The sequence below is a fragment of the Lactuca virosa genome, chromosome 1, assembly GCF_052849685.1.
Source record: "Lactuca virosa cultivar CGN04683 chromosome 1, Lactuca_virosa_CGN04683_v6, whole genome shotgun sequence".
NCBI classification, from domain to species: Eukaryota; Viridiplantae; Streptophyta; class Magnoliopsida; order Asterales; family Asteraceae; genus Lactuca; species Lactuca virosa.
Genome location: NC_136426.1, coordinates 62,559,288 through 62,582,888, shown reverse-complemented (window position 1 = coordinate 62,582,888; position 23,601 = coordinate 62,559,288). Strand labels below are relative to the sequence as shown.

The following is a 23,601-nucleotide window of genomic DNA, read 5'->3' as shown; positions in this document are numbered from 1 at the left end:
TTATAACACTCCAATCTATGATTGAACAGTTCCCATGTCATTTTGAACTGATGGTATCCTACATTGTTAGTGATTAGCGTTAGACTAATAACCATTAGGCCGCGTTTGGTGAGAAGAACTCAATGGGACTGGACTGGACCAATTTTTTTAGAAGGCTTTTGGCACAACTGGGAGAAGAACAAAGTGAAGATTTGACCAAGTCCAATGGGCTAATTGAGGAAATTTTAGTCCCATCTTATCGAACCCACTTTGAACACCCCCCCCCCCCTCTCGTCCCTGTCTTCACCCTCTAACCACTGCCACACACCCGTCTAAATCGAGAGCCGAGCCCCTGTACAATCGCCGTCGTCGGTGAGTGGCGGTGAAAATGATGATTTTTTTAGGGAAGACGAGGAGGAAGCGAGGTGAAAGGTTAAGGTGGGGGAAGGGCCTACTCATCATGTTAGGGTTATTGCAATTTCAAATTCACTGAAGCAGGTTTCAATGTCGGCTACTGTGATCTCTAGCAATGGCTCTCAATTGGCTGTTTACCAGAAATTTATAGAATCGATCGGTGGAAATGGCAAGGTGGTCATTACCACTGACCAGTAAACAAAGGTATGATATCTCGATTTTGTTTTGTTTTAGTTAATAAATATTTCGATTTTGTAAGTAATTGCAAAAAAATTTAATAGACCGATTATGTTCTATGTGAATGGAGACTTTGGAACTTTGTTGAAAAGTCAGCAAATGTCGGATGTCATAAATGTTTAGTTAAAGGAGATTTATGCAACTAATATTCATACATATTCATTTCATCACTTATCAAATGTTTTCCAAGCAAAGCTAAGCAAACCAAACCTAACAGGAAGTTTAATATTGTGAGTGTCTCTACAAAGCCACCATTTGCTACTAAGATGGAATGTTGGGCTTGTAGTAAGCATAAATCATTGCTATATTCGTTGTTGATGTTGATGATGATACATATTCTTATTATGGAGCAAACACAAGGTGCTTGTATAGAAGAGGAGAGAAAAGCACTACTTGAAATCAAAGCCTCCCATATGAAGTCATATGATTCCGAAATGGACAATTTTCTCCCTACCTGGGTTGATTATGACAACAGTACCACTGGGGATGGTGGCAGCAACTGCTGTGATTGGGAGAGGATCAACTGCAGCACAACAACGGGGCATGTGACAGACCTCTCTTTTTACTATTTGAGAGGGATGATAGGTGATAATATGGAGTTTGGGAGCAAGCTGTGGCCATTGAATGTTTCCTTGTTTCTTCATTTTAAAGAGTTGACAAGTCTCAATTTGTCACAGAATTTTCTTGATAAAGAATTTATGAAGACAGGTACAACACGATTAATTCCTTTAATTAGTATTTCTTTCACCTTGTTCCAACATCATATTTTTTTGAGCAAAACATTTAAGTAAGCCGACTCTATTTAAATTCATGAACACAACATCCAACTAATTTATGCACTCAAAGACGCTTCTTAGGTAACTTAGTAGTTGGATAATATTTTTCTATATATAAAAGACCAAACACAAGACTTTATGTATACTTCAGATCCTGCAATTCATGCTACAACTTTTTAGTATTTAGCAATTGTGCTCAAAAAGTTGCCTTTTCAATATCAAAAGACTAGAATGCCCATGTTAAAGAATTCTCTTTTTGCAGGACTTGAAAGGTTGTCGGGTTTGAAGAAGTTGGAGGTTTTGGACCTCAGTTTCAATGATGATATTGATAACGACATCCTTCCATCATTGAGGACACTCACTTCACTCAAAGTCTTGGATCTTAGCCACACTAAATTGAATGGGAACTTCTCTATCAGTGGCACGTTTCCGTCTTTTATTGCTTTTTTAAGTTGTCATGCACAAATGCCTGTTTTAAAGATTCTTGCGCCCTTATCAAATGATTTGCAGAATTTGCTGCTTTAGAGAACTTAGAGATGTTGGATCTACACTATTGTAGCTTCAATGGTACCTTGGAGATTCAAGGTAATCAATATCATCATAAAACCATCATGCCAATATAGTCTCCTTGGATTCATACACAAATCCCCCTTTTGCGACATTACAAGACCATAGCATAATGAGTCTGAATCATGTCTTGAAATTTTAAAGCATTACTTTCTTTTCTTTGAAGAAAGAAAACCTTAATTATCTGTGGTAGAGATACTACTACTACTACTACTACTGCAATACACTACAATCAAGTCGCTTGGTCAGATATAACAATAATTCTTTTAAGGGAAGCATTACAATATTAAAAAAATGGATATAAATATGTATACTTGTATACTCCTAAACAGCTTTGTCGCTGTATCAAACTAGCTAGAGCTTATAAATTCTATTGCTTCAATTCCTAAATGTAGGTTCTGAGAGGGTTTCCGTATTGAGGAAGTTGAAAACTTTAAATCTTGCGGGCAACTGGTTTGATGAAAGCATCATAACATCTTTAAATGCCCTTTCATCGCTTACAAGCTTGGATCTTAGCAGAAATCGAATGTCGGGACAATTTCCAGCTCAAGGTACCTGCTATGACTGTATATACTTCTTTCCAAAGTTGTTTGAGTATATCATTAATTGATTTTATCTTGTTTCCAGTTTAGTGTGATGCATGGGAACATATATTTATAGAGTGTTTGTGGATGTTGTCATGTCTATGTGTGATCTTCACTCATTGAGGTGTACAAGTGTTTCAGTTGCATTAGTTTAGTTAACAGAGACACAATAGGTGAAACTGAGGCGGGCTTTTGTTTATGTTTCAAACTAGTGGCACCGATATGAAAGTTCTTGCAGAAAGAGCAACAAAGTCCAAGAAACTCAGTATACATGTCTTAATGTATATGGGATTGTAGTTATTATTTATTATCTAACAGATGACAAAATCATTATCCTGTGGGTCAAAGAGATCATCCACTCAAGGGCCAGGGGCTGTCTACATCTTACTTCTTACCTTCCATTTACCCCATTCATATGAGACGTGGGTATTGATAGATATAAAATAATTTTTCATAGTCATGTTTAAGATCATATTTATGGTATATTGATTTCACTAACTCTATTATCTATTAAATGTGCATTTAAAAATACTTAACCGGATGTTGACTAAACATATTTAATGCACAAGTTGATGATAAAATCATTCCTGTATCTTATACAATGTTTTTTTATAGTTACTTTTATAGCCTTTTCAGTTTTATATGCTTTATGAAATTATAAAATAAAATATATTGTTTTATGTTTATGATGTCAAATAGGCATTTACTTTTTATAACTTGGCTAAAGTAGGGGCAACATCAGGGCCGAGTACTTGGAACCGGTCTGGACCCAAACTGATCTCATGGAGGATTGGACCGGTTCCAAATATTTTGACCTGATTGGAGTTAATTTGGGGGTTGTTAGTCTAATAACATGTTACTTTGGGGCTGATATTTAAATGTAAAATGTTTATGTAAACTTGTAATGGCTGTAGTCATAGGTCTAACTAGATACAATTAGTAAAAAAGGTGCTTCAGAGTTGGAGGTATTAGACCCCACTTGGCTCTGTCATTGAAGACACTCACTTCAGTCAAAATCTTGGATGTCAGTAACAGTAGCTTGAATGGATAATTCCCTAGTTTAGTTAACAAATGCCTGTTTTAAAGATACTTGCACACTTTTCAAATGAATTGCAGAATTTGCTGCTTTAGAGAACTTGGAGATGTTGGATCTAAGTGATTGTGGCTTCAATGGTACCTTTGATATTCAAGGTAATCAATGTCATTTTAAACCCATCATGCCAATATAATCACCTTGGATTCATACACATATCCCCCTTTTGCAACATCACAAGACCATGACAGAAGAACTCTAACATGTGTTGAAGTTTGAAATATGACCTTTTTCTTTTCTTGGGAGAGAAAATTTTCAAGTACAACTTAATTCTTGTAATGTAAGCATAACAATATTAAAAATGGATACAAATATATACTGGTATATGTTTTCCTAAACAGATTTGTTGTTGTATCAAACTAGAGCTTATAAATTAGATTGCTTGAATTCCTAAATGTAGGTTCTGAGAGGGTTTTCATATTGAGGAAGTTGAAAACTTTAAATCTTTGGCGCGGCAGATTTAATGAAAGCATCATAAGATCTTTAAATACCCTTTCATCACTTACAAGCTTGGATCTTAGCGGCAATCCAATGTCAGGACCATTTCCAGCTCAAGGTACCGGCATTTCAAAATATTACACTCTAAATAAGGCTAAATAGTTATAATGATGTAGAAACACTAATGAACAAAAAATGCTCCAAAACTAACTTCAAAATGTACATCTGAAAATAGCTAGCATGCATAATACATGATATATGTTTTTCTTTCGTATGACAGAATTATCACTTCTCATTAACCTGGAGGAGCTGGATTTAAGCTATACTTGGCTTGATGGCACACCCAATATCCAAGTTAAATGAATAAATAGCTTCTTTTAGGCCTGGTGCTTGTGAATAGTTCAAAAGATAATGTTGTTTATCATAATTCTTCCATAATTACAAACTTTATAAGATGTTGGTTTCTCCAAGGATTCTCTTTTTTCTACGGCATGTAAGAGCTTTCCCCAGCCATGGTACTTGTGAATGGTGATAAAATTCTTGAATGCTAATGAAGCCTAAAATGATTACAAACTTTACAAGACCATTCATAGTTTCTCTAAGAATTGCATTCCTTTTTACAGCTTGTAAGAGCTTATCGGGATTGAAAAGGCTGAAGAGTATAAAACTTTCTGGTAACAAGTTCAACAAGAGCATCATATCGTGCCTAAGTGTCCTCCCATCCCTCAAGATTCTTCATCTTTCAGTTTCTTTTTCATGGGGAAGTTCCTTTCCCGTCCAAGGCATGTTCATCCTAAAAGAGTTATCAATAAACAAATTAAATACATATATTATTTATTAATTTCCATTTTTGCTAATTTTTTTATCAAACTGATTGACACGTCTCTCTCTATCTAATTCAGAATTCCTTAATTTGTCTGATTTGGAAGTCCTCCTCTTGAGCGGTAATTATTTCAATGGAACGATACCAATGGAAGGTAAGGTTCTTTTGTCGTTATTTAATTAACATAATTATTATTGCAATCATACGTGACTTGTAATACATATGTAACCCTCTTTTAATTTGATGTCATCCAGCTTTTGCATCTTTCCACCGTTTGGAGGTCTTAGATTTGAGTCGAAACAGTTTTGTTGGCAGCATCCCGTCAGCAATACAGGCATTAGCTTCCCTAAGAGCTCTCTCATTTTCTGAAAATAATCTTGATGGCTCATTATCAGATCATGGTAAGTTATCTAAAGCATGATTCCCGTTGCATTGTTGTTTTGTAACCTTACTTTTCCTCGATGGTTAATCTTTTTGAAGCCGTATGAACATACAAATGCAAGCCATATCATATATTTCTTGAAGGTTAATCTTTTGTAACTTAAGTTTCATGGCTTAGGCAGAACATTTTTTTTGTCGTTTGACAGGGTTGTGTGAGTTGAAGAACCTCCATGAGTTGGATCTGAGCAACAACATGCTCCATGGAACTCTGCCTGATTGTTTGAAAAATCTGTCATCTCTTAGGTTTTTGGATATTTCTTCAAATCGATTCACGGGAATACTTCCGTCATCACTCATTGTTAATCTTACATCTCTCGAGTACATTGATTTTAGTCATAACGTATTTGAAGGTTCATTCTCCTTCAGCTCCTTCTCCAATCATATAAAGCTTCAATTCGTTCGATTCAGAAGCGACAATGACAAGTTTGAGGTGGAAACAGAAGAGCCTATAGGTTGGATTCCAATGTTTCAGTTGGAAATTCTTGAGCTATCTAACTGTAATATGAAAATGCCTAAAGGACGTGTTATTCCTGGGTTTCTACTTCACCAGCACAAGTTACGATAACTAGACATGTCACAGAACTCCTTGGAGGGACACTTCCCAAATTGGTTGGTTAAAAACAACACGTATCTGGAACGTCTTGTTCTAAGGAACAACTTGTTTGTCGGCATGCCTTTGTATAGGAATGCTAATATGAGGTGGTTGGATATGTCTGGAAATGGAATGATAGGTACTATTCCCGATGATTTACCAAAGTTCTTTCCCAACATAAAGTATTTGAATTTGTCCATGAATAGTTTAAGTGGTGTTATCCCTTCCTCTGTTGGTGAATTGAGTGAATTATGGATATTGGGTCTATCTGATAATGAGTTATCTGGAGAAGTACCAAAGGGGTTGTTTACAAACATATCTGGGTTGTTTTTCTTAAAACTGTCAAAGAACAAGTTGCACGGCCAGGTACTCTCAGGAAACTTAACCTGGGGCAGCCTCTATTTGGTTTACTTAGATAGCAACCATTTCACAGGGGAAATTGGAATTAAGAGCAGCAAGGAAAAGCACAACTCTCTGATTACTCTGGATATTAGCAATAACTTGTTTACAGGCATCATCCCTGATTGGATAGGCAACATGAGTAGCTTGTCTGAATTTGTGGTGAGAAATAATAGTTTTGAAGGCAGGTTTCCTTGTGGAGCATCTCCATTTTCATTTCTTGATATTTCACAAAATTCTTTCTCCGGACCCATCCCGTCCTGTTTGAATTTGCAAAATATGAAGCATCTTCTTTTGGGTTCCAACAAATTCATTGGATCAATACCCAAATCCTTTCGTAATTTGACTCAGGTTTTGACTTTGGACATTGGCAACAACTACTTGTCAGGCAGGATTCCGGAATTTCTTGGTGAATTATCCAATTTAAGGATTCTTCTTTTAAGAAAAAATAACTTGAGTGGTTCCATTCCAATGCAGTTGTGTCAATTAAGTAATGTTAGTTTGATAGACTTATCCGGTAACTCACTTTCTGGTTCAGTACCTAGCTGCCTTCAAAATATTACCGGCCCAACTCACCTTGCTTTCCTAAAAGGTATCCTAATGACGTATTTACTTGGTTCCTCTTACAGCTATGGGGGTAATTGTTAGGAATCGGACCGGGTACACGCAGCGGAAACACTATCACACACAATCACACGAAGGAAATAAAGCAAGAAGGAACACAAGGATTTTACGTGGTTCGGATTCGGTGTAAATCCTACGTCCACGGGCGCAACTAGATTTTATATTAACTCACTATAAGATTACAAATGGTAATATCACTCGGCACAAATCCAAAGAGTTACATCGCACATATATATACTGAGAGAGGAGCCGTTTTGTTTGACCAGCCACCATTTGAATTTTCTTCCATTCACATGTTACGGCCGAAACAAAATTGCACATGGATTCCATTAAACAATTAATACTTTTGCCGTCCACTCACCGTCCAATAAACAAATATTAAACGATTCAATTGTTTAATTTGTCAAGTTACATTTATGGCCCTTGAACTCTTAGGAACTTGTCAATTTGATCATGACTCCATAAATCTTAACAATCTCCCACTTGGAGACTTGAACAAATTAGTCTTTCTTCGCCATCCAACTCTCAATTACTCCAGAAATCTTAAAAAAAACAACCAAGTCCTTCAAGCTTCCAGTTCCAAAGAACAAGCTAAAACTTAGTCTGATTTCTCTAGTTGCAGCCGCCCCTCATCATCAATTTCTAGAAGGGCCAGTTGAAGCTCCCACTAGCTCCAACTCAGCCGTGGCTAATCCCGCCACCAACTCATCATCTGTCTCAACCGGTTTGGACACTCCACCAGATCCAGAGATACACCGAGGACCACTAACACTCTCCAAACTTTGCAAACTTCCAACAAGAGAGAATTTTCCAGTCTTAGTCTTCAAAACCCAACGACTCTTTGTAACTGTACCCGAAACACGTCCCGTGCTCCCACTGTCACAGAATCCCCTGAATGGTTTAGACTTTCGAACTCGTTCAGCTAACATCTCTTTGGCTCTAGAATTCATGTTTGCAAAATGAACTCTCTTAGCCGTAGATTTAGCGAACCAGATTTTGTCTTGCTTAACAGGGACGGTCATACTTCCCTCAGCAGGTACCTCAACCATATATAATGACCCACACTTCAAACCTTGAGCAATCACCGAATTACCATTGACCACCATCCATTTACCACCACCAAACCTTACTTCCAATCCTTGTTTATCCAGCTGACCAACATAAATCAATTTCTTTTTCAGCTCCGGAATCACCTTGATATTTTTCAGGTTCCATGTAGTTTCCAATGAAGTAACCAGATCAATATCTCCCATGCCCGTTACCTGAAGCATCTCGTCATTTGCCAACCGTACCTTTCCAAAATCTTCTTCTTTTAGATTCACCATCGTTTCCCCGTTGTCCATGGATTGAAACGAAGCCCCTGAATCCATGACCCAAGAGTCCACAGAACTTTCCATACTGAGTAACAATGCATCATCCCCAGAAAAATTCTCAGCATCAGCAATGTTCAATTCTTTCTTTGGACATTGACTCTTAACATGTCCCACTTCTTGACAGTTCCAGCATTTCACATTCTTCAAAGTTCTAGAAGAACTTTTTCCCCGACTCCCACTGCTCCTGCTATTCCCTCTACCTCTTCCGACATTTAATAAATCAGAAGAGGAAGATCCACCTTGATTCTTGCGTCTGATATCCTCGCCTAGAACCAAATCTCTAACCCCTTCAAAAGTCATACCACTGGTCCCCACGGAACTCGTAACAGCAGTAACTGTTCCGGACCAGCTATCAGGTAGAGAAGCTAGTAGCAGTGAAGCTTGAGTCTCATTATCAAATTTAATTCCCACAGATGATAATCTGGACATAATTGAATTTAGATTATTAATGTGAACCGTAACTGAGCCTTCCTCATTCATCCTTGTAGTGAACAGCTCCTTCATCAAGAACACCTTGTTAGCCGCCGATGGTTTCTCATACATATTTGACAGAGCCTCCATCATACCACGCGCCGTGGTTTCATTCATGATGTTGAAAGCAACGCTCTTCGTCAATGACAATGTAATAACCGCCTTGGCTTTCTTGTCCTTTGAGTTCCACGCATCTTCAAAAGCTTTTTCCATTTTCTCCGGTTTGTCTCCGAGTACCATGTCCAAGTCTTTCTGACATAGCAATGCTTCTAATTGCATTTTCCACCAGCTAAAATCAGAACCGTTGAACTTTTCGATTACAACCTTGTCTTCAGCCATTATGACAAACAAGAGACAAATCAGGTACACTCGTGCGTGATAAAAAAAACGACCGTACCCTCCAAACCTTGCTAACCTGGCTCTGATACCAGTTGTTAGGAATCGGACCGGGTACACGCAGCGGAAACACTATCACACACACAAACACACGAAGGAAATAAAGCAAGAAGGAACACAAGGATTTTACGTGGTTCGGATTCGGTGTAAATCCTACGTCCACGGGCGCAACTAGATTTTATATTAACTCATTATAAGATTACAAATGGTAATATCACTCGGCACAAATACAAAGAGTTACATCGCACATATATATACTGAGAGAGGAGCCGTTTTGTTTGACCAGCCACCATTTGAATTTTCTTCCATTCACATGTTACGGCCGAAACAAAATTGCACATGGATTCCATTAAACAATTAATACTTTTGCCGTCCACTCACCGTCCAATAAACAAATATTAAACAATTCAATTATTTAATTTGTCAAGTTACATTTATGGCCCTTGAACTCTTAGAAACTTGTCAATTTGTTCATGACTCCATAAATCTTAACAGTAATCTGGGGTCACAATATACTGTCGACCTTGATTACATGGCATTGGAAACAGAAGATGAAGTTCAATACACAACAAAAAGGCTTTTTCTCAGCTACAAGGGTGACATCCTTGATTACATGGCAGGATTGGATTTTTCATGTAACAAGCTTACATGTGAAATCCCACAAGAATTGGGATTCTTAACCCAACTTCGTGCTTTAAACCTGTCTCACAATAACCTGACCGGACCTATTCCTGTGAGCTTCTCAAATCTTGCAAAAATAGAAAGCTTGGACCTTTCTTCAAATGGTTTGACCGGAAATGTTCCATCACAACTCATTAAACTTACTTCTCTATCTACTTTCAATGTTTCTCATAACAATCTCTCAGGCAGACTCCTAGAAATGCAAGCACAATTTGGTACCTTCACAGAGGCAAGCTATGAAGGGAATCCACTTCTTTGTGGACCCCTACTCGTGAAGAAATGCACGACTACTAATTCACAGGTGACCAATCCATCAGATGAAGAAGAAGACAATGAGAAATGGTATGATATCGATATGGCATGCTTCTACGAAAGTTCTAGTTCCACATGTTTTGTGTTGTTATTGGGATTTGTTGCAATTCTTTACACCAATCCTTGGTGGCGTAGAAGGTGGCTAGACTGGGTTGAAGATTATATGTTTACATGTTATTACTTTCTTTATGTTCTAGTGAGGAAGCCTTCTCCGACCATCCATAAGTAGGTGTAGGCCTCCTTTATTGAAAATTTCCTACTATATGTGTTTGTGCTTCACTTTCAGTTATGTTTCTATTGTATAATCTGCTGGTTTTGGGTTTCTCTTATATTTTTGTTGAATCCACTAACTTTGAGAGAATTAATGAAGATGTCACTACCCATCCTTAGTTCTAGAATAGGCTAATAGCTTTAACTTGGTTTAATTTCCATGAGTCGAAAAATATTTAAGATACATATTCATTACTATAACAATTAGAAACCAAACACCTATAAAATTAAGCATGCTGCATTCAGTTCTTTGTATGTTTCTTGCTCAATAAAACTAAGAACATCATAAGCAAGGATACGAAGAATCAAGAAAGTGAATTTTAAAAACGGAATTCATAATTTAAAGCGACAAATCTGTCGAGTCAAATGGAAATCATAAGCAGCTGGTTTGTACTGTACCTAGTGTTGTTGTCTGCTGGTCTCACCACTGGGTTACCCAATAAGTCTGCCTGCAACTTCACTTAAGCACATAATTAAGCTCTACAAAAACTATTGACAAATTAGACAACCAAGAACACAGGATCAGGAACAAGTAAACAGCACAGGTGGAGTCAACTTGTGCAACCAACTCATCGATTTAACTGGAGGAACAAATGATTCCAAGACTCGCCCTGTGCCATTGCACTTTGCAGGGGAATCTTTCCCGAGCTTGAAAGCTAAAGTGTTCAAAAAGCCATGTTTTAACTGAATTATTTCTTCACCTGTTTGAGAAGTATATAAGCACTTGTTCGTAAGTGTTTTCGCCTCTCCTTTCGAACAAGATTGACCCAACATTGCTGCATGTTGAGCCCCTAAACGTTGGGAAATTGGGATTCCAGGAATCAGCCATCCTTTAATTTCCTACGTGACCACTAACCTTGAAATTGCTTACAATTTCTAGTAGAATGGTTTTTGTAGAATCTTTAATTAATGTTTCTAATGTTGATTCGTCCCAATTAATTAAGTGTTTTCAAATTCATAAGCATGGTTTTTGATGCATTTGAGATATTGGTGACGTGTAAACCATTATCATACACCCACTTAAATTCGAGAACCTGCAGGAGGTAATCGTTCCAAGATGTATACATCACCCTTCTCAACAGCTGCTTTCACAGCATCCATATTTTCCCCGAAGACAAAAGAGATGTAGTACCCCAACATATGTGATTATAGGCAAACCTATAAAATAAAGAATTTAAAGATAGAGTAAAGCATATACATGTGATGAATGTAGTAAATAATTTTGCTTTATAAATCTACTCTAATAAATGAAGGTTTTTTTTGTCATATATCACCCTCTCATTCAATTTGCCAAATGTCATTTTGTGGTTATTTTGAATTAATTTATTTTCCACATGTCATTTTATGGGTTTTCTATTTTAATAAATTCCATATAATACTTTAATGTAATAATTACAATAAATTTAGTATAAATGAATATCAATTTCATTAATATCTGGACTTACCTTCTTATTTCAAAATTTTCAAATTAAATCCCATTAGTTTATTTTGTTTATATATTTAAATTTAAAAGATAAAAATGAATTTTAATAATTTATTATTTTTCTTATTTTTTTATAAATCCAAAGTTCTTAAATATTTAGACATTTATATTTAATTTTTTTAATTAACCCATATAATACATGAGTCTTACACCTAGTTATAAATATACATGTGATGAATGTATTAAAGAAGCTTACTTTTATTGCTCAAACATCTACATCCTCTTAAAGCAAGTTCACCTCTTTTTGTTGAAAATAAATCAATTTCATACATTTTGCATCCATACTATACAAATGCATCAAACTTAAAAGCTTTGCAAATAATGCATGAGTTACTTGGGTTTATTCAAATAAATTAGACTACAATTTTAGGCTGTGTTTTGGCGCGCCACAGCAAGCTTATTTTTCGAGCTTTTTTAAGTTGTCATGTCTGACAAACCAAAAAGTAGCTTGTAAGCTAGCTTTTTAAAAAGATATTCAGACTAGCTTTTTAGGAGTTTTTTTTTTAAATTTTTTTTCTAAATATACCCCTTAATTAATTATAAAAACACATTCTTTTAAATGTCCTTTTAAGTCATTTTATATTTTTCAGCTAGTTTTACTAACGACATTATTTATCAGCTAGTTTTATCAAACGACATTTTTTATCAGCTTGCTTTTCAGCTATCAGTTAACTTTTTATTTAACAGCTACTTTTTCAACTATCAGCTAACAACTAGTTTTTCAACCCGTACGCCAAACATAGCCTTAATGATATAATTTCGTAATAAACTTTAATAAGTTAAAACTTTGTAGTGTAAAAATTAGGGGTTCTTAAACACCCCGCTCCCGAGTTGAAGCAAAGAAAAGAGAAGAGAAAAGAAAGGAAAACAAATTTGTCTTTTTTGCTCCCAAGTTGGAGAGAAATGGAAGGAAAGTTAAACATTTTATTCTTTCTTTTCAAATCCTCCCAAATCGAAAGGAAAGATAGGAGGGAAAGTGATCCTTCCATTTTCTTCCTTTAATGAAACTCGGAAGCATCAATCTTTCTTACTTTCCTCTCATTTCCTTTCTTTTCTTTCCTTAAGTTGAACTGTAGAGCGTGAAAGAGTTGTTAAATAAGCACTTGTGCTTAGTTTTTACATTTTTCCCCCGAACTCTGTATTCCTTTTCTCTTTTCCAATCAAGTCCGTTGTTCAATCTCTCTCTCTCTCTCTGATGTTAATTCTTCTACAGTCGTTTCCCCAAGTCCAACAACATGGTATAGAGCCATTTGAGAGGGGATTTCAATCAAACAATGATTCAACGGTGAGGTTCTTGGCTGGGCTTCTAAAGTGGGTGAAGGAAACAGTCGGGTGACAGATTCGATTTCTATTTCTATTTCACAAAATGATTATCGATTAAGAAGACTGCAGAAACTCAAGTACAGTGTGCGATTTCTATGGCTTCTTCGAAATTCAATTGGGCGATTAAAGACAAGTCAAATTTTGTTTTTTTTTTCTCCTTTAAATTGCCTACGTTTTATAGTTGTTGTGTGTATGGAATCCCTCTACGAACTGCTTCTGTATAGAGGTGGAGTTTTCATTGTGGCAGACCAAGCGTTTGATTAAAGTCCTCAAAGAACTCTAACTGTGTTTTTTGATCAAGAATAGTGGCTGATGATCATTATATACACGACCAGGTATCTAGAAAACCCCAAGCCGTGTATAAATAATAGCACATCAATTTAGGGGACAAGACACACAGCTGTATCAGACACTTCATCTAGCCCTGGGGAGAAAAGATACGGTTGTAGGTGTGAGTTTCCTAATCCGTGGAAAAGAAACATTAGGAAGAATAAAGTGTTTTGGCAAGCATAAAATTCTGTTAATCTGAAATAGAAATGGTTCACGATTAATGGGACTTTTTTCAGATAAATCACTAAAACTAAAACCCTGATGGTCTTTGAATAACGAAGAATATTTCAATTTCAGGACTCTTTTCTGTTTTCTGTTGCATCAAAGTTCTGTCGACCTGAAATCGTATGTTGGTTGGTGTTTAAGGTGTAAAAGATGAAAGCAACACCAAATTTCAAGTCCTCCCACCATTTTGGCTGTGTTTGAACTTCTTTTTCCTTCTTTTTAATTAACTGAAAAAAAAATGTCAATAGGGAAAATATATTCTATGCAAATGAAAACCTGGAAGTTCGTACAAAAGTCAACAAATGTCTTGTCATAAGCTTTTGTGAGTGTAGCAATTATCATAATTTCAAAGGGATATGCTGGAAGGAGTGGGTGAATTGAATATAAAAATGTGTGGAAGTTTTGACCATTCACTTGATCACTTACGTTTGAAACTTAACCACTGACCTGATGAGAGAATTATGCAATTAAATATTTGTTTCAATATATCACATGCTTTACTTGCCTGATCATTTCATATCTATTCATATACCAAGTAAACCAAACCAAACCAGATGTTTAATTAACACTGTGAGTGTTTCAAAAAAGCCTTCATTAGCTTACTAAAATGGAGTGTTGGTGTTTGAGTAAGCGCAAACCATGGTTATATTGGTTGCTGATGATACAGATGCTTATGGTCGTCTGGAAAATACAAGGGGAATGTATAGAAGAGGAGAGAAAGGCACTACTGGAAATCAAATATTCCTATATCAAGTTATACAATTCCAAAATGGACAATTTTCTCCCCACCTGGGTTGATTATGGCAGTAGTACCCCTAGGGATGGTGGCGGTGACTGTTGTGAGTGGGAGAGGGTAAATTGCAACGCAACCACCGGGCATGTAACAGACCTCTCTTTTTACTATTTGAGAGGGATGATAGGCGATAACATGGAGTTTGGGAGCAAGTTGTGGCCACTGAATGTTTCCTTGTTTCTTCATTTTAAAGAGTTGAGAAGTCTAAATTTGTCATATGATTATCTTGATGAAGAGATTATGAAGACAGGTGCAACATGATTAATTGCTTTAGTATTTCTTTCACCTTGTTCCAACATAATATTTTTGAGCAAGGAATTTGAGTAGATTGATTCTATTCAAATTCATGGACACAACATCCAACTAATTTATGCAGTAAAAGATGCTTTTTAGATAACTTAGTAGTTGGATAATATTTTTTCCATATATAAATGAACAAACACAAGACTTTATGCGTACTTGAGATCCTGCAATTTATGCCACAACTTGTTAAAAGCTTTTCTTTTTTGCAGAACTTGAAAGGTTGTCAAGTTTGAAGAAGTTGGAGGTACTAGACCTTAGTGGGAATCGTGATATCGATAACGACATCATTCCATCATTAAAGACACTCACTTCACTCAAAGTCTTGGATCTTAGCGACACTAGCTTGAATGGAAACTTCCCTACCAATGGTAGGTTTGTGTCTTTTTCGTTTCTTCTTTTTAAGGTTAACATGCATAAATGCATCTTTTTCGTTTTTCTTTTTCCTAATTGATTTTGATGCAACTACAATGAACAACACACTCCAAACAGGAAAGAAAACACAATTCAAGGAGGCAATTTTGATACAGAGCAACTCTGCTCAAACAAATATTACTTTTATCAAAAAAAATCTCCCCTTTCAAACGTAGGCTTCAAGAAATACTTATAGTCTAGTAAACATATAAAATTGGCAATAGAATATTGGCCACATAAAGACGAACGATTTTAAGAAAAAGAAACAGCAAGATAATATATTAATAAAATAAAATAAAATCCTTCCAAAACTTATTTAGTATCCATGCCTTTCTTGACACCAGATTTGCTCTCCCATCCTCTAAATCAAAACCTTTCCCGTCATTTTCACCCTCATTGCTCTTGATCACACAGAAACGATTATAATCTCGCTCAACCATGTCATCTTTGAACACTGATTTACCTTTTGATTCATCTTCTTTATTCTTCTATTTTTGATTGACTATTTAATTTCATAGAGATTTGTTTAATCTGCTGACCATAACATCCAATTGATTCATAACTTTTTGAAAATCTTCTTATAACGCCCCAATCTCCGATCAAACAGTTCCCATGTCATTTTGAACTAATGATTTCCTCCCTTATTAGTGATTAGGGTTAGGCTAATACCCATTAAGGTTTAGGTTAGGCGAAAAGCCATTTCGTATTTCTATTTATATGATGTTAAATTCTCAATATAATAACACGTTATTATCTATCATGGTATCAAAGCTCTAGGTTAAAATCCTACTTTTGACAACAACCCACAACCGCCACCCTCTACCTTTGACAACCTTCTCTAATATTTGTCAAAGGTGGCTTCATTGTGCTCAATATGGTTCCCTTTCTTCTTTCTCCTCTTAAATGATAATATAGCCACCGACACCAGAGCTCATTCATCGGCTTCTTCTACTATTTCGTCTGCTTATACTTCCTCCTCGGCCGACCTTTTCTTCTCCAAATTCCTTTGTCGAGTCAACCTCTTCCGATGCAACTGCTCTCTCTCTCTCTCTCTCTCTCTCTCTCTCTCTCTCTCTCTCTCTCTCTCTCTCTCTCTCTCTCTCTCTTCGCCGGAATCGGCTCCGTCCGCTAAAGGTCAATCCCTCTTTCTTTCTCCTTTCCTTTCTTGGACTCCTCTGCCACCGACTCCATGATCGTCTTCATCGCCGCTCCCCTCTTCTTCTACAACGGAACCACCTCTGTTCGTCGTTTCTTCTCAACTAACGGTCATATTTAGCCGTCTTCATCAAAGCCTCCGATGCCGCTATCTTCATCTATGTTTTTTTAGGTTTTGTTCTTTGTTTATTTCTCCAGTTTAATCGTATCCTCCCATTCAAACCGCGGTGGATGTTAGCGATTTGGGTTAGGCTAATACCCATTAAGGTTTATGTAAGGCCAAAATCCCATTTTGGATTCCTATTTATATGAGGTTAAATCCTTATTATAATAAAACAAGTTATTATCTATCATCCATCTCATCGATTCTCGATGTTCTGTTCACTGATTTCCGAAATTGATTCAAGATGGTGGATTGAACACTCTCTGATGCCATTCGATTGTATACGTGTATACTGGTATTTAGAAATGAAAGATTGAACTGGAAATCGAATGATTACTAGAACTAACGGGTATTCGGGAGACCTGAGCTTTCACTCTAGTGATTTTGTTCCAAGATGCTAACCAACCCGGACATCTCCTATTTAAAGGCTAACAACACCGACCTAACCTAACTGGCTAAAAGACCTTATTGCCCTACCACCTCACTAATTCCACTTATGTTAGGATCGAGACACTTAACACACGACTCTAAACACACACACAACTCACGAAAAACAAGAACACAAGGATGAACACAAGGGATTTAACGTGGTTCGGTCCTTCTCTGACCTACGTCCACCGGTAACTAGGAATTTATATTTCTTGGTGCTAATCTGCACTTTTTCTGTGTTACTCTAGATACAAGTTTTACAAATACAGATGAATCTCTTATATAGAGATGGAAATCAGAAATAGTCAAAAAACACAACCGGGTCTTCAGCCAACCTTTGAAAAAACTTCACATTCAACAATTGTGGCTTCACATTCAACAATTGTGGCTTCACATTCAACAATCTCCCACTTGAAGCCACGGAACAATCTTCACCTGTGCTTCAACTGTGCATCTGTATTTTAAAAAATTTGATCTTAACTCCTTCCTAGTTACCCGGCCTTCTCTTCAATTTACCTGTTCTCTGTCTCCACCGGCTCCCACTGAAATGAACTGCCCGATCCTGGAACATCCTGAGAACAAACGACACTCTCCATGTGAAGCAGATAATCTGGAGAGACTTTTACAGATGGAATACTGGTTCTCTTAACCCACTGTGTTCTGGGTATTCTAGCTGAAACAAAGCCCATGCTCCCACTGCTATGAATGTCCTTGACTGGTTTTTCTGAACCGTTCCAAACACGTTCAACCTGAATCTGACCTGTGACTCTGGGTTTGCCATCTGCAAAGCAAACCTTCTTCTGTCCACGAGACTCTATGAACCGGATTTTGTTTTTCTTCTGAACTGGGACGGTTACTCCCTCAGACGGTAAACTGACCATATATAATGAACCCCTCTTATGTCCACGAGCTATCACAAGATTTCCTTTGATAACCTTCCACTGCCCATTCCTGAACTTATCCTCGTGTCCCTGTTCATCCAACTGCCCAACAGAAATCAACTGTTTCTTCAGACTTGGAATTACCCGGACATCCTTCAAAGTCCATGGACCGACTGGAGTCTTCAGATCTAAGTCACCTATGCTCGTCACATCAAGAACCTCATCGTTCGCCAGTCTTACCTTACCAAAATCCCCTTCTTTCAGATTCCGCAGTGCTTCACGGATGTGGGTAGCGTGAAATGAAGCACCCGAATCCATAACCCAGGAATCCACATTGCTCTCCACATTACAGATCAAAACATCATCATCTGAATGGTCTACTGCAACGTTAACTTCTTTCTTGTCTTTTGGACATTGATTCCTGAAATGTCCAACCTCTTTACAGTTCCAACAAGTCACATCATTTCGAGTCCTCGACTGACTCCTTCTCCTGTTCCCGCTCCCACTACCTCTGTTATTTCTTCTACCTCTGACCGCATTCAATTGTTCACTTGATGATTCCCCGGAATTTCTTCGTCTGACGTCTTCGCCTAGAATTAAATCCCGAATTCCCTCAAAAGTGAGCTCTTTCGATCCTGCGGAACTAGTAACGGCTGTAACTGTTCCGGACCAACTGTCAGGTAATGATGATAACAGTAGTAAAGCTTGAACTTCGTCCTCAAATTTTATTCCCACTGACCAAAGTCTGGATAAAATCGAGTTCAAATTGTTGATGTGTACTGTAACTGAACTTCCTTCCCTCATCCTCGTGTTGACTAGTTCCCGAATCAGGAAGACTTTATTTGCTGCCGACGGCTTCTCGTACATATTAGACAATGCCTCCATGATTCCTTTTGCCGAGGTCTCCTTCAAAATATTGAAGGCAACATCCTTTGACAACGACAGTCTAATAAATGTCTTGGCCTTCTTATCCAAAGTCTCCCAGTTTGCCTGTGTCATCGCCTCCGGTTTTTCACCTAAAACTGCGTCCAAGTCTTTCTGTACGAGCAAATCTTCAATTTGCATCTTCCACCAACCAAAATCTTTCCCATCAAACTTCTCAATCTGAAGCTTACTGCTTTCTGCCATTTTCTGAAAGAACAATGACCTATCTTGCAATTTTCTGGAAATTCAGGGGCCAAATTGCAAATTTTCAAATCTGCTACAGTGTCTGCTGACGTCACTGCTGACGTCGTGCTACAGTTCCTGCCACAGTGTCGTCTTCTCCGGCGGACTGCTACAGTGTCTGGTGCTACAGTGTCGTCTTCTTCGGCGAACTGCTACAGTGAATCCGTCAGCTACAGTAACTTTGACCGGTGATTGTAGGAGCCTTCCGGTGGTCGAAAAAATTCAGAAAAAATTATTTTCGGAATCTGCGGAACGAGACCTTTCCAACAGTCTACACCAAATTCGTTTTTGAGAAAAAAAATTTCGACCAAAAACAGAAAATCACCCTCTGTAGCTAAACCAAGGCTCTGATACCACTTGTTAGGATCGAGACACTTAACACACGACTCTAAACACACACACAGCTCACGAAAAACAAGAACACAAGGATGAACACGAGGGATTTAACGTGGTTCGGTCCTTCTCTGACCTACGTCCACCGGTAACTAGGAATTTATATTTCTTGGTGCTAATCTGCACTCTTTCTGTGTTACTCTAGATACAAGTTTTACAAATACAGATGAATCTCTTATATAGAGATGGAAATCAGAAGTAGTCAAAAAACACAACCGGGTCTTCAGCCAACCTTTGAAAAAACTTCACATTCAATAATTGTGGCTTCACATTCAACAACTTACGCCATAGAATGGCCACAACCGAAAGAACTAAAATATCCTCAACATTACCAAGAAGTGTAACAAATTTCCATTTTGTGTTGGACCAATATTAGACTCTAAATAAGGCTACCTCGGTATAATGATAGATAAAGACTAATAAAAACATGTTCCAAATGTAGCTTCAAAATATACATCTGAAAATCTCATGCATAATACGTGATATGTTTTTCTTTCATATGCCAGAATTATCACATCTGACTAACCTCGAGGAGCTGGAACTAAAGAATACTGAGCTCAATGAAACACCAAATATCCAAGGTAAATGAAGATTTAGCTTCACCTAGCCATGGTAACTTGTGAATAGTGATAAAGACAAAGTTCATGAATGAATCGTAAATTCTTCCGTAATTACAAACTTTGCAGATGGTGTCTTTAAAAATTACCTTCCTTTTACAGCTTGTAAGAGCTTATCAAGATTGAAGAGGCTGGAGAGTATAGATCTTTCAGGCAACAAATTCAACAAGAGCATCATATCATGCCTAACTGCCCTCCCGTCCCTCAAGATTCTTCATCTTTCAAATTCTCCTTCACTGGGAAGTTCCTTTCCTGTCCAAGGCATGTTCATTTCAAAACGAGTTTTCATTAAACAAACTAAAACATTAAATTCCAACTTCATTATTTTTATTTGTTTCCATTTTTTACTATTTTTTTAATAATTTTTCTACACATCTCTCTATTTAATACAGAATTTCATGATTTGTTTGATTTGGAAGTTCTCCTCTTGAGATTTAATGGTTTCAGTGGTACACTACCAATGGAAGGTAGCATTTTTTCTTCATTCCTTAATTTACAACATTATTATTGGTTTAAGAAAAATCGCCAAGTACTTGCCAACTCAGCACATAGATGAAAGTCCCCACAACTTATCAAGCTTCAACCATCGATAATACATAAATTGTAACAAATACTTTTTTAGGGTTTTTGTTTAGTAACCTATGTATGTAACCCTCTCTTGTTGGCATCCAGGTTTTGCATCTTTCCACCGTTTGGAGGTCTTAGATTTGAGTCACAACAGTTTTGTTGGGAGCATCCCTTCATCAATACAGGCATTATCTTCATTAAGAGCTCTCTCATTCGCTAACAATGAACTCAACGGCTCATTACCTGAGCATGGTAAGTTATCTAAAGCATGCACAATTAAGTGTTGGGATTGTTAAAAGAAATATATAAATGCAATGTCCTTGTAGTAAGATTGTAACATTACCTTTCCGAATAACCATGCAAATGAAGTCATTTTATTTCTTGTAGGGTGAACCACATTTTTTTATCTTTTGGCAGGTTTCTGTGAGTTGAACAACCTCCATGAATTAGATCTTAGTCACAACATGTTCGATGGAATTCTGCCTCAATGTTTCAACAGTCTATCATCTCTTAGGTTACTTGATATATCTTCAAATCGATTCACAGGGAAACGTGTGCCATCACTCATTGCTAATCTCACATCTCTTGAGTACATTGATTTTAGTCATAACAATTTTGAAGGTTCATTCTCTTTCAGCTCATTCTCCAATCATAAAAAGCTTGAGGTAGTTCGATTCAGAAGTGACAATGACATATTTGAGGTGGAGACAGAGGAGCCTATAGATTGGATTCCAATGTTCCAGTTGAAAATTCTTGAGCTATCTAATTGTAATATGAAAATGCCTAAAGGACGTATTATTCCTGGGTTTCTACTTCACCAACACAATTTACGGCAAGTAGACATGTCTCACAACTCCTTGGAGGGACAATTACCAAATTGGTTAATTAGGAACAATTCAAATCTGGAAGTTCTTATTCTACGTGATAACTTGTTTGGTGGTATGCCGCTGCATATGAATGCTAATATGAAGTGGTTGGATGTGTCTCAAAATCACATGATAGGTACTATTCCATATGACATACCAAAGTTCTTTCCCAACATAAGTATTTTGAATTTGTCTATGAATGCTTTAAGTGGTGTTATCCCTTCCTCAGTTGGTGAATTGAGTAAATTATGGGTACTAGATTTATCTGAGAATGAGTTATCTGGTGAAGTGCCAAAGGGATTGTTTACAAACACCTCCAAATTGGGTTTCTTAAAACTATCAAACAACAAGTTGCATGGCCAGATACTCTCAGGAAATTTAAGTTGGAGTAATCTCCAATGGGTTTATTTAGATAGCAACCATTTCACAGGGCAAATTGGAATTAAAAGCAAACAAAAATTTGAATCTCTGACTCTTCTGGATATAAGCAATAACTTTTTTACAGGTTTGATCCCGGATTGGCTTACCAACATGAGTAGCTTGTCTGAACTTGTGGTGAGAAATAATAGTTTGGAAGGCAGGTTTCCTTGTGGAGCAGCTTTTTTCTCATTTCTTGATATCTCACAAAATTCTTTTTCTGGGCCCATCCCATCCTGCTCAAATTTGCAATATATGGAGCATCTTCATTTGGGTTCCAACAGATTCACTGGATCAATTCCCAATTTCTTTCGTAATTTGACTAATGTTTTGACTTTAGACATCGGCAACAACGACTTGTCAGGCATGATTCCTAAATTTCTTGGCGAACTATCCAATTTAAGGATTCTTCTTTTGAGAAAAAATAACTTTAGCGGTTTGATTCCGAGGCAGGTGTGTCAATTAAGTAATATGAGTTTCATAGACTTATCCGATAACTCATTTTCTGGCTCAATACCTAGCTGCCTACATAATATTACCGGCCCAAGTGACCTTGTTTTCTTAAAAAGAAGCAAATCACTGTATTCGTATGATTCCTCTTACCATTATGAGAGTATTATATGGGGGTTGCGTTCAATCTTCCTTGGAGGTGAAGCCTTGGGAATACAAGACGAAGTACAGTATACAACCAAAAGTCTCTTTCTCCGCTACAAGGGTGGCATCCTTGATTACATGACAGGATTGGATTTATCCAGTAACAGTCTTATTGGTGAAATTCCAGAAGAACTCGGGTTTCTAACCCAACTTCGTGCTCTAAACCTGTCTCACAATCAGCTGAATGGACCAATTCCTGTGAGCTTCTCAAATCTTGCAAAGATAGAGAGCTTGGACCTTTCTTCAAACGGGTTGACCGGCACAGTTCCATCAGAACTCATTAAGCTTACGTCTTTGTCTATTTTCAATGTTTCTCACAACAATCTCTCAGGCAGACTCCCTGAAATGAAGTCACAGTTTGGTACCTTCACAGAGGAGAGTTATGAAGGTAATCCACTTCTCTGTGGACCACCATTGGAGAAGAAATGCACTACAAATTCACAGGTGACCAATCCATCAGTCGAAGAAGACCATGAGAAATGGTATGATATCAATATGACATATTTCTATGGAAGTTCTAGTTCGACATGTTTTGTGTTGTTATTGGGATTTGTTGCAATTCTTTACACCAATCCTTGGTGGCGTAGAAGGTGGCTAGACTGGGTTGAAGATTGTATGTATACATGTTACTACTTCCTTTATGATTTAGTATGGAAGCCTTCTATGATCTTCCGTAGGTAGGACCTCTTTAAGAATTTGTGATAGAATAAATGCAAACTTGTTTCTGTATGTATTCATATTTCTATGTTTTTGTATCTACTCTAATAAATAAAGGTTTTTTTTTCCACATGTCACACTCTCATTCAATTTGCCAAGTGTCACTTTATAGTTATTTTGAATTAATTTTTTTTCACATATCATTTCATAAGTTTTTTCATTTTATTAATTTTCACATAATATTTTAATGTAATAATAACAATAATTTCATTAATGAACTTACCTTTTAATTTCAAA

General features: G+C 37.0%; 1 protein-coding gene and 1 pseudogene across 2 annotated transcripts; both read left to right on the top strand.

Annotated features, from left to right (window-relative positions):
- Nucleotides 1-896: 896 nt before the first annotated feature.
- Nucleotides 897-10,523, top strand: LOC145114344 (cuscuta receptor 1-like; annotated as a pseudogene). The gene is made up of 12 exons (XR_013710969.1): nucleotides 897-1,338; nucleotides 1,669-1,827; nucleotides 1,917-1,991; nucleotides 2,369-2,524; nucleotides 3,674-3,748; nucleotides 4,051-4,206; nucleotides 4,369-4,442; nucleotides 4,645-4,870; nucleotides 4,991-5,065; nucleotides 5,166-5,312; nucleotides 5,499-7,030; nucleotides 9,608-10,523. The product of XR_013710969.1 is annotated as a cuscuta receptor 1-like (transcript).
- A 9,927-nt stretch (nucleotides 10,524-20,450) lies between these two features.
- On the top strand, nucleotides 20,451-23,342 carry LOC145138042 (receptor-like protein 8). Its single transcript, XM_079072222.1, has 3 exons — nucleotides 20,451-20,610; nucleotides 20,816-20,962; nucleotides 21,128-23,342. The coding sequence occupies exons 1-3, from the start codon at nucleotides 20,604-20,606 to the stop codon at nucleotides 23,326-23,328; spliced, it is 2,355 nt and encodes a 784-aa protein (XP_078928348.1). The 5' UTR covers nucleotides 20,451-20,603; the 3' UTR covers nucleotides 23,329-23,342.
- Nucleotides 23,343-23,601: the final 259 nt, after the last annotated feature.